At 39.0% G+C, this 12,548-nt stretch overlaps 1 protein-coding gene across 1 annotated transcript; it reads left to right on the top strand.

The window, feature by feature from the left end:
- The first annotated feature begins 343 nt into the window (after positions 1–343).
- Aladin (aladin WD repeat nucleoporin) lies at positions 344–12,282 on the top strand. Its single transcript, XM_080279076.1, has 11 exons — positions 344–431; positions 1,493–1,617; positions 2,198–2,328; positions 4,184–4,365; positions 4,773–4,941; positions 5,826–5,985; positions 7,513–7,682; positions 7,858–8,088; positions 8,254–8,382; positions 9,664–9,748; positions 10,654–12,282. Exons 2-11 carry the CDS (start codon positions 1,498–1,500, stop codon positions 10,882–10,884), a joined length of 1,608 nt encoding a protein of 535 aa, XP_080135202.1. The 5' UTR covers positions 344–431; positions 1,493–1,497; the 3' UTR covers positions 10,885–12,282.
- Positions 12,283–12,548: the final 266 nt, after the last annotated feature.

The raw sequence follows: 12,548 nt of genomic DNA, 5'->3' as shown, positions 1-12,548 counted from the left end.
TAGTGGCATATTTCTCTGCTTTATTAGTTGATGCGGTTAATTATATTTTCCACTTTGTTTTACCGTTTCTTTGCAACGGTAACGTTCACAGTCCCATGTCGAATTTGACAAGGGCCGATAGTTCAAGGAAATGTAAATAATGTGTTCGAATCCCTTGATTTCTTTTAATTGGAACTATGAATGATGCACAATAAGTTAATAACACAAACTGTTAATGTCGCAAGTTGGCATAATGCTGCTAAAAGAAATTATTTTTAATTTTTGATTGGCAAAGAGTTCCTTTTCTCTGATTTCAATGATATGCTGCACGTTGTGAGAGGCGAACACTTCTACCATCGTGATTCAAGTTGGTTCTATTCCATCAAGAAGTTAGAATTGCAAGCCTTTGACAAGAGCGGGAACGGCATTAGGATACTGACCCGTGTTAGCAGGTACGAGGAAAGGTTCTCTTGCAAACCACCTGAGTTTAATCCCAGAATATGCTTTGCTTTTTGCAGTATTAGGTACGGTTGGAAGGGTACTTTGTGCAATGGCTACTTGCAAAGTTAAATGGAATTTACCTTAGTGTACTTGTTAAATAAAGTATATACTGGACATTTCTGTACTTTACCGTACACATTAAACTCGTCATAATTTATTCTCAAATAGCAAGGTTAATCCTGTATAGGCTAACTTTAAAAAAAAAAAAAAAAAAAAAAAGCCAGTGGATACCTGTAGTTTATTATGCATTTATTAAGTGTTGGGTAAACATAAGCTTTATTTGAGGCAGTAGAAGCACCTTACCAAATCAGTTCTTCCTGATAGTCTGTTATATTTTTCTGATACAGGGTACGGAATATCTGGGATGGTAAATAAATTTGTTCTCTGTTTTTAGCTGTTGCGCTGTGACAACTCTCATTTGATTCATCATTGTCATGGCAGAAGGGACTGTCCTAACCTAAGTGTTTAATGAAACCTATCGTATCCTACCATAACTGTACCTAATAATTTTACCTACTGTAACTGATGCCCCATTTGGGAACTTACGAAACGAAAGTCACCTTTCAGTAAGTTGAGTAAGATCATTCCATTACACCGGAAAGAAACAGTTGTAGGTATGGCGTAAGGAACATTATGATAATGGGGGTAATTTTTCAGCAGGAAAAGGTAATTTACTACCCTGAAAAGTCAGAAAAATACAGAAAACAAACTGGTGCAATATGAATTGAATTGGTAAGATCTTTCTGCAGCTTCAGGTCAAGCATACATTGACCAGCTTTTGTAATATACAAGTACGTATCTTTTTGCATCATTAATCTAGCATCTTGGTAATGTGCATGCCAGTCCCTGAATGTATTGTAAATTTACATTGTTGCACCACAGGCAGATGTTTTCCTTGTATGATAGCCATAGTTGATAGGGCTGTATTTTGATATTTCCAGAAAAATGAAACGGTATAGGCTAAGCGCAGTGTATATACTGTATTATATATTTACAGGTATTTACTTTTCAGAAAAAATGATCACGTTAGAGCATCTGCCTCCACCTCCACATTTTGGCCACGTGACAGCATTTGAAAATGATGGAGTACTTCAGGCACTGGAAGGAGGTGATGCCTTAAACACCACCAAGAAGCTGGTTAGTTGGGCTGAACGTTTGCTAATTTGTTATTGCTGTACACTGTTGTAATTATTATGGCCATTGCTTTTAGAGTGAGGGAACTGCATTGGACCAGTTGGGTGGCTAACCATAAAGATATCAGAACTCATATTGTGCCTTAATATGACAAACAGTTAAAATACTTTACAGGAAGACAGTTTCACAAGATGAAATTTTTATGTTCTTTTAGTGATTAAATCTTCTGTATAGTAAATTACACTGTAGAACTAGTACGTACAACAGTACAAGATAGGTGCAGAACCATCAAGGTATTAATATAGGGCTTTGCTAAAGTCTAGGGATGTGAAACTTTTGCATCCAATAAACCTGAGGGATCAGCTTACAAACAGGGCCACTGCAAGAAGATGCTTCAGCATCTGAAAATTGCCTGTCATTGTTTCTCTTCTATCAGTAAACTGGTTTGCAAGGTATCCTCATTTTATTGCACTGTTAGTACGTATGTAGAATTAGACGTGTACAGCATTATTTGGTGTTGTACAGGTTTCTGTGGATAAAGGAAGGGTACCAGTATGTTATTTCATAAATCTTATTTTGACAGCTTGGTGATGGGATGTATATCGAGGTAGAGGTGGGTCAGGAGCCAGTACGTACAGCTCGCAGCAAACAGGAAGCTCGAGATGCCTTTTATGCCCACACAGAGACTCCGTGGCAGAGGGTCATGTTTGCTTAGTAAGCACTACACCACACATTTTTTTTCATATTTAGCAATAGACTTGAGAGTCTACTCACACCAAAAGATGCATTAGCCATACTATGTATGTTTGTTATGTACAGTATCTTCAAGTTGTAGTGAAGTTTATGCACTGAGAAAAGTCACATCAGAAGCCACCTCATGGAATACGCATAGCTAGAGTTCATAAACTTAAAGCACACATAAATAGGATGACTCATGCATCATCTATCTATCTATCTATTGCCAGATGCCATAATCCCGTACGGGGTGGCCATTTGACACTGACTTATTTGATTTACAGGGAGGGGCACTAACCCTCCACCAACCCACTTGACACGTAGGGAGCACATATGGTTTGGTTATATGGTTACCACCCAGCATTGTAAATGGTTTCTTGGCTTACAGGAAACCATTTGGCTTGTCACTCAATGTAAAGCCACCTGTAATGGAAAGAAAAGCAATAAGTAGTGACAGGAAAGATGGGAGAAATAGGAAGAGAGGAGGGCAGGCACAGAAAAAGAATGATAAAGGCTAAGGAAGAAGTAGGCAGCACTACATCAAGTGAGTGGATGATGGTCGCCACCACCTACTTTGTATGCCACATGGGTGGTGGAGTACATTGTGTAGTACAGTATTATATAATTCACAGGATGCTACTGTATACTATAATCAACCTTTTTTGTTGCCAATTTTGCTGTGAGGATAGTTTCATGAAAATGAAATAAGTTTATGTCATAGATGTCAGTACAGTATAGTGTAGTATGTTAAATACAGTGATTCTTTCTTTTGTATGTAATGGCCATTTCAACTGTCATTGCCATATTCAAGTTCTAGGTTTTTTTATATGGTAATAAGTGGAATAGACAGGGTCAAGAAAAATAAGAAAAGAAAGAATAAAGTGTGGTAGGAGACCTATAAACAAAATGCCAGATAAATTGATCATATTGCATATTTCAGCATTCGAACTATGATTTGCCAGAGACACATATGTTTTTTGGACCACTTGAATTTTTGAAATACATAATGATGTGTGAGATAGAGTCCATTCTGTGGCCTGAAAAAGAGAGAGAGAGAGGAAAGAAAAAGAGGGAGAGCAAATCCTCATTTTGTGCATCTTCATACATACATCATCTATCCATTCTATCTTTTGTCAGTTCATTTTCTTCCTCAGTTTCTGTACTTCATTTTCTCACATCCTCATTTTGACCTTCCTGCCTCCTGCCACACTTAAGTTTTAAACTCAGTCTTATACTTTACGGTACTCTCTATCTTTTTCAGCATTCTCTTTCTCTCCATTCTGTCAGTGCTAGGTGACCGTGCATGTACTGTTTGTTGCATCCTTTAATTAACGGACTTTCTTATCCCACATCTTTCATTGGTATGTTTGTTTCCCATCTTACCTGCAGAACACTCATGAGTATTCCCATTCCCATTGCTTATGCTCTTGACATGTTGAACTTGTGCCATACCGGAGTCTCACACTTTATGTTAATGTGGATACCTATACACCATCATGCAGTCCTCTTGCAGTCTCTGCATCCAGTCATCTGCTGTATATCCAGACTTCCATAACACCATTCACTTTTCTTCCATGAGCCACCCTACACATTTGCAATACAGTTGCTTTTGCCTTCTGACTCTGCACCAAGATATGTAAAATCTTCCAGAATTCAAGTCTCTCCCTCCATTCACTTGAATATCACACTGTGACTCACTTTCTCTCAGGAATAATATTGTTCACTGCCGTATTTCTTCTTTAATGCTGCATAGGCAGTTAAAGATTACAGTAGTTGAAAACTATGTCACCAGCAGTTGAGTGCAGTAAATGAGACAGCCATTAATCCTTACCAGTCATGAGGAGGGATGGGAAGCTGCTCTTCAGGAAATGATCAGATGTAGAGGGAAGGGAGGCCTGCATGACCTGGCCTCCACTATTGCTGCAGTCATTCTGAAGATGTCTGGCTTTATTGCTAAGGCTCAGAATTTCCTGCCTTCTCCAAAGAGGACCAAATCCCCAACAGACACACATTTAAGTGAGTAAGAATTATGTTATAGTATTCTAAGATGATTAATGTTAAAATATTTAATCATCGCAGTGAAATTACAATAAAGCACAACTCACATTACATCAGTATTCTGCTTTTAATGCTGTCTTTGCTCATAGAAGATCAGATCATATATTATGGATGTTTTCAGTCATTAATTACAGTACTGTAGCTTAGATATTGTATTTGTATCCGTAATAAACCAGTTTAACTTGAAATTATATAGTAGTTTAGAGATTCAGCAAAATGGTTTGAGAAAGCACAGTACCTTTCTGTGTTACTGTTCATTCAGTTTTGTGGTGCAACTTTGTATGTTGTATTATAGACAGCTGAAAGTCTTCATGCAAATTGTGTGGTGCGAAAGCTTATGTTGGTCGTTGTGGTTTATACATCAGGATGGGAAGGATGTGGTGGAAGCATTATGAGTGTGTCTTGGCACCCTCACACCAACACCCTGGCAGCAGTCATATGTGATGATACAGTCCGGGTCTTCACAGCAGGACAGCCAAACAAGCCACTCCTCAAGCACCGCCTCCAGAATTCAATAACCAGCATAGCCTGGATGTGAGTAAGAGAATAGGCAGAATCATAGGGAACACAGTTACCAGTACTAGTAGTAGTTTTTTTTCATCTACCTTTTGACAGTTAAAGCATCTAAAATTTGGCCTGTTCATCTTGCATATGACTGCCATCTAGCTTAATGGTGGCATGTATAGTTAATATGTTTTTTAAAGTTTTTGTGAGACAGTAGCTTTCCATTATCCTGTCCTCCTGGGGATTACACAGCTCACTTGGTGCCTAGCTAGGGTGTGTGTCGAGGATGCATGTCCATTCTTCATGGTGTGAATTATAATGAGCTTTTTGCTCTTTTTTTTTTTTTTTTCTTATTGATTTTCCTAGGATCAGAAACTCAGAGCAGCAGCAGATAATTTACCGATACATGCTTCAAGACCTTGTAACGTACCTTAAATGTTGAGATCATGAGTGTGGCTCCAAGCTTACTTCCAGCTAACACTCAGAACTTATTGTATTTCCATATGAAGTAATTGTAAACTGAATTTTTAATTCTTGTATCAGCTGTTGCCTGCTTTCATTCATCCAGTCACAATGTAAATACTGGTATGTGGATATAGAGAAATTGTTCCTGATTCTAGCCAGTCATAACATGAAAAGTTTAGCTCAGCTAATCATATGAACAGCTACATTCATCAGAAGGTTTGCCACCTTGCATTAAATGTCTGGAGACAAGAAGCAGTGCAGCTACTCTTCAACTATCTAAATTTTTCTCCCATCACCAATTCTAATGCCTGAGTGGTGTCATGGGTGACTTTAAGTTTCTTGTAGAATGCCTCCAAAACTTGCTTTTTGTCAGTGGAAAGTGAGGTTTGGATTGCACAAAAAGTATTCAGTTCTATTTTTCATCTCCATGTTGTTTTTCCTTGCCTCAGGCCCTATTCTGCCTTGGTTTTGGGAGTAGGGTGTGAGAGTGGTGTGCTGTTGTGGCACCTGGACCCCATCAGTGTCATGGTGCGACCCTCAGGTTCCTGTGCCACTCTTCTCTCACACTATGCCACATCTCCAGTAACCACACTGTCATGGCACCCTAAGGTTGGTATTTATAGGTTGTATTCTAATTGGTTTTGGAGATTTCATGAGTCACTGTTCCTCAGTGCTTTTTCTGCACAGTACACTGATTGTCCTCTTCTTCCTTCTGTCTGCGGGTGATGCTACACTGAGTGACAAGCCAAATGGTTTCCTGTACACTAGGAAACCATTTACTATGCTGGGTGTTAACCATATAGCCAGATTATGGCACCTGGTGGTTTATTGGGCAGTTAAGGTGCTCCAATCGGATTGAGCCGGTGCAGGTTTATATCCAGGGGGTGGTTGAGGTTTATTGCTCACGTAATGCCACTCTAGGATGAGTGAGGCTGGTCACTCTCATCTTAAATGTCAGGACCAACTTGCCTAGCCCTAGGCTTCTACGCTCCTAATGAGGCAACATAGGATTAGATGATGAATGTAATTAATGCAAATTATGATGATACTAATGCTGATAAAGAGCCTGCTTGCAATGGCACTGTGCATCCTGGGTGGAGCAGCCATGGCATCTACCTGGGAGCCAGATTTCATATTTCCCTGTATCTGATTTTGTTGAGGCACTGTCTACCACATGGAGATGCTGGATTCATACACAGTGTATGTACTGTACCTGTAGGATGGTTCCACAGAAGCTGTTGCTTACCTGCGGTTGATGAATCTGCTCGGCCAGCCACTCTGACATGAAGCATTAACAACAACAACTGTGTTATGATATTGAAATAATATTAATAGTATACAAGAGAGTGTTAATGTTTGATGTGCATAGTAAGTCATTACGTACCGTAAGAGTTTACATGAAATCACCTGTGCCACCTTGGATATGGGCTTGTAACTGAAGATGTTTAAACATTATCTGTATTTGCATGTTGCATTTTATTTTTTATTTAATTACCGGTACCTTAGGCAGCATATTCATTTTTTAATGAAAGCCCACTGTGTTATTGACATGGACCATATTGCACCCAGCCTGACATTTCCATTTTTAATATGTAGTTGGTAACCTTCAAGAAATGTTGCAAAATTATGTAGCCTTGGTTCCATATTATTGTCACACACCACCCCATATGAGAAAGCAAAATAATATTTTTCATGCCCTGCATTCCTGTCATAACCTCCTTATATTGTCATAGATTACCAAGTGCTCTACCGTAATTTATCAACTCCTTGAGCCTGAAGAAACAGTTATTTTGTGTTTGCTGTTACTAGATGATTTTATTCAGCTTCAAGAGAGCATCTTAGTTGTGAGGAGATGATGAAGGCTGAATCAAATCTTTCCATTTTAAAAAGTCTCTCCAAAGCTTAATGATATTGTATAGAGGTAGCAAGATTAAACTAAAATGAATGTCATCATGTTCAAGGAGTAACTAGTTCTCTCAGTGGTAATGTAAAGCAATCTGAACTCTAGAGAGGTTTTAGGCAGGTATATTAGGCATTTGCAGTAAGTGATTTGTTTATAATTAACTTAGCATTCTTATGTTGAGAAAAGAATGAGAGATCCTTTTTAAACTATTTACTTCTTTGTTATGGTTTCAGGGTAAAATGTTAGTGTGCGGTGGATCTGCTGGTAGCCAGGTTGTGGTGTGGGACGTGTGGAGGGAGGCCTCAGTGATAGTACACAGTGGCTCTGGCGGCACCATCACTACGGCACTCTGGTCACCAGACTCCTCCCGGGTCTTAGTCTCATACACCTCCAAGATAATCAGGTCAGTTAGGTAACATGACACGGCACCCCTTGTTGAAAGCCAGTGGCACTCTGATCACAATATCAGTCTGTTTAATTTGGCACTTTGGTACATATTATTTTAGTATAAATTTGACCTCAGCAGTTAGTGAATTTCAACTTTAGGACATTTTGAGTAGACCATTGTGTTATTGCAGAGTGTTTGAGACGCGAAGTTGGAGGTATGAGGAGTGGCGTGTGGACTACCCAGTGGTGTCAGCTGTATGGTCCAGCAGGGGTCACTTGCTGCTGTTTGTCACTCAAGAGGACCCAGTACTATACCACCTAGCCTTCCTGCCTGGTGAGGGTGTTGGTGGCACACAGGTGGCAGCACAGGTGGCTGACCTCACTTACACTGCAGTAACTATGCACGATGGTGAACAGATTGGGTAGGTTAATTTTTACATCATTTGGGAGATAAAAAGATGTAATGAGACAAATAAAATATTTTAATGAGGAAAAAACACTATAAAGTCTCCTGTACCACTTAGAATACAATTCATAAGAGTAAGAGTTTCTTCAGTCATTTAATTAATTGTATGTGTGGTGAGCAGGGTGGGTGGTGCAGTGAAGCAGCTGGCATGGGACCCACGCAGTGAGCGTCTTGCAGTGGTGTTCAGGGACACTGAATGCATTGCTCTTTTCCACACACATACACACCCTTCACTTCACCTTGCTCCTGGGTAAGATTTTATGCCATGGCACTTGAATTTCAGGAATTATAAAGTACTGGTAAATACTGTAAACCCTACCATATTGTAAAAATTGAGAGAAGACCCATTCAGACTTCTGAAGTAGGAATTTTAACTTGGTGAGAGCTTTTCAGGGTAAAATATTTCCTCAGTTTTTATGTATTCATTGGATTAATTTTTCACAGTAATGCTATTAGAAAATTTGAAAATATGTAACAGAACAAGTTTTATAAATATATATATATATATATATATATATATATATATATATATATATATACAGTACAGGTATATATATATATATATATATATATATATATATATATATATATGTATATATTCATTCATCTTAAATGTCGGGACCAACTGCCTAGCCTCGGGCACCTACACTTCTCATGGGGCAGTCTAGGATTGGATGATGGATATATATATATATATATATATATATAAAATACTGTATATGTTATGTAGCCAAAATGTGCAGTGAATGTTAAGGATTGAGCCAGCTCATACGGGCATAATTTTGAATGTTTCACATTGAATATCTTATGGATTCTCTGCCTTTTACCCTTTTCATCATTGTGACAACTTTAGTATTGTACGGTACTGCACATAACAGCAAATGTTATCCAATTGAGAGTGAGTCAGAAGAGCCTGAGAAAGTTAATACATATAAGGAGAGGTGTACTTTGTCACAGGACCAGATCATTACTGTCACCCAAACGCATTTTTCCTGTGGCCAGGTTTTCTCTCCAAAATTATCATAATAATTTGGACAACTGTTTGGTTTGTCTTGCATGTACTTGCTGGTTAAGCTAGTTAAAAAGTCATTCCTGCAAGATCTAGGTGTTACTCTTAATTTTATGTCACCTTATTCCAAATTTATGTATGTATGTATTCCATTCAGTGAGTTGCTTTGCTTGTGAAAGATCCTTAGTTGATGTCTCTGAACCTCTAATTATGCAACTGTATTCACCTTATGACTTTACCTAAGGCATTAAAATATCTCTCTGATTGGTCCTAAGAGTTTGGTATTCCAAGAACAGTCCAAGGATGGGAGGGCAGTATTCCATGGGTCTCAGAACAGCATCTTAGACTTGATTCGTAGTTCCCAGATTTGGGATACTGTCTGTTTTAAGTGTCACTTACATGCACTCTGTTCATCCCTCAAGCAATTTCTGTTGCATCTTGATGACCATGGCTTCCATGTAGACACTTTGTTATGCTTGAGTTAAATGTATTTAAGCAATGTGGGATGACCTATTTTTTCAGTGGATTCATTCGTGGTGAACCTGGCCATGTACCTGTTAGTGTGAACTTCCAACAGAACCTGACCTCAGGAGCAGTCTTATCTGTGGTGGGTTGTATGTGCACTCTAGTATTCTGTATGTATCAACTCCTTATTCAGCTTAGAGGAAATTTGGGAACCGTAGTTAGTGAAAGAGCTTTGTAGTGTTGATGTGAATGTGATTAATAGCATTAGGAGAAATGCCCTAAGATGGTTTGGCCACATGGAGATGATGGGGAATGGGACACCAATTAGGAGGATGTGTACGAGTGAGGTGGAGGAAAAGGGGGAGACCAAAGATGAGATGGAGGGAAGGGGTAGAGAGATATATGTGAGAGGGAGTGTGAGTTGGACTGGCAGCAGCTAAATGGCAGAGGACAGGGTGACATGGAGGTAGTTTGTTCGTGTCCACTCCTTGCTTCCTTATGGAATGAAGGCATCAGTCTTTAGATAGATAGATAGATAGTTAATTTTGTTCATACTATAAGAGAGCCTTCCTAAGTTTTTTATTAGGTATCTCTCTCATGTTTTTAATTTTATCCTTCGCTATAAGGATGACACAGCATTGACTAAACATTTTATAACTGAAGGTTAAGGTGCCACATCTGGATATGGTCCATAAAAGATTTAACAAGTATTTTACTGCTCACATAATGCCACTCAAGGAAGAGTGAGTGGTCATTCTTACCTTAAATGTCTGAGTTGACATGCCTGGCTCTAGGCCCCTTTGCTCTTGGCAGAGTAGTACCAAAAAGGATGGGATGATAGATAGTGGACAAATGGAATGAATTGTGTCTTTTTTCTTGTTTCTGGATCTTGTCTCATTAAATCCATAGATGGGAGGAAGAAAAGTGATTACGATGATGAAGATATGACATACTTTCCAAGTATGATCCTTCAGTATTAGGGTGAACAGCCATTGGGTAAGAAATGTAACGACTGTAAGTAACGTAACAAATATCATTGTTATTCAGGTGTGGAGCAGTGGCCGTGTGACCCATCTCCCAATGCGGTACTCCTCCCAGGACCAAGTAGCTGCCACATCCTTCCACAACACTTCTTCTTTTAACACCTCCATCTCCCAGGCCCCTCAACACCACCTCCATCACCACCACAGCCTTGCCAACGCCACCATTAATAGCTACTTCACCAATGTCTCGCCAATATCATCCCCTCTGACTGGACAGCTCTTTACATCCCCATGAAGTGTCCAGTGGAGGTATCTGTTGGAGTATGATGACTCTTAATCCATTCTCTGCTCTTGATATGCCTAGGACACCCTTCCCAGCACTTGTGACAGTTACTTTATCATCAGTGTGATGCCAGTATCTTCCTTCTTACGTAACCATGAAGTTTCACCATCAACAGTTAGATCACCAGTGTATTACAAGTATCCTCCCATGAAGTGTCCAGCAGGGGTAGTTTTTGCAGCATAAAATTACGTCATTTTCATTTTATTAGTTTTATCCTCCATTGCCCTGCCAGTATCATCCCCTTTGACTGGATAGCTCATTACATCACCATGAAGTGTTCAGTGCCAGTAGTTTCTCATTCATGCATATACCAGACAGCTAAACTCAGTTTAGGAGAGACTTCCTGGACTGGAGAGGTTAAATATAGCCTTTAATTAATCCCTTCGCTAGTAAAGTTCCTTCTTAAGTTGGATAAAATTGTCTGGTTTACCTTTTTAGCTTATCTAAAATTCTTCCATCTTGAATGCTGAGTTGTAGCGATAGACTAACACTAGAATATGATGCTAGTCATGAAGAAGGGCTATGGAAAGGATATGGAGCTACGACACTGTCGTATTCTGCCACTAAGCTATGAAGTAAGCTGCAAAAGGACAAAAATCTGGGCCAAGCTAAAAAGAATATAGCAGTAAGAATAACTAAAACGAATGTCTCCCAGACTGAAGTTATCACTTTCTATGGTGTTGGTACACCTAGAAATTTTATTTAGGCTAACACCAGGTAATACTGTTTAGTAGCGAGCAACAGTCAAAAGCTTAATCATCAGTAAAATTATGTTTAATTCATCCTATTCTGACTCCCTCTAGATGACATTCAACCCTGGAAACCTTTTATGTTGATGGGATTTATTATATTGCAGCTGTATGCAACCCCTCCACTTCATAAAGTCTCTCTTAATCAAACAGAATCATCTGGTGGTTGGAAAAATACCTCATCAGGTTGAAGGTGTCAAGTTCTTACCTGCCAGCCATTTAGTTAATGTGGGTGGCCTTTGACATCTGGTGGTCTTGTAGGTAAAGGTGCTCCAGGTGGTCACATCTGTTAAGGCTTCCAGCTGAAGGGTGGCTAGGGTTTATTGATGACATAATGCCACGAAGGGCCAAGTGAGGCTGATCACTTTCGTCTTAAATGTTGAGACTGAGTAGCCTAGCCCCAGCCCCCATGCTTCTGATGGGTCAAAAAAGTACTGGATGATAGGTAAATACTGTAGTGTAGACTTTAGATAATTTTGTTATTATGCAGCAGTATCATATTGATACTGATGCTAGTAACTTTTTTTTTTTTTTCCAGTAGCTAAAAAAGAAGAAGAAGAAGGCATTGTACAGTATATAAGAACTTTGTTGAGAAATTAAATTTTGGAGACAACTTCCATTTTTGTATTGTAACTGAAGTCACTGTAGGATAATTACTTTTACGCCAGTCTTTTTGACAGGTGCAGTGTACAAAAAATCTTGTTCTTAATGAATTAATTTTTTAAGTCCCTTAGTGTAAATGAACTTTGAATAAAAACAAGGGAAAAAATTCATGAACCTGTTGCCAGTTACTTTTAATCCACCTGTACTGTTCCATGAATCAAACTAATCATTGTCAGTTTGATTTCCCTAATATAGACATTACAC

This window comes from Coenobita brevimanus, chromosome 8, assembly GCF_032717465.1.
Source record: "Coenobita brevimanus isolate Jiangsu-jjx chromosome 8, ASM3271746v2, whole genome shotgun sequence".
Classification (NCBI taxonomy): domain Eukaryota; kingdom Metazoa; phylum Arthropoda; class Malacostraca; order Decapoda; family Coenobitidae; genus Coenobita; species Coenobita brevimanus.
Note: the sequence above shows the minus strand (reverse complement) of the source record. Positions and strands in the feature narration are given on the sequence as shown.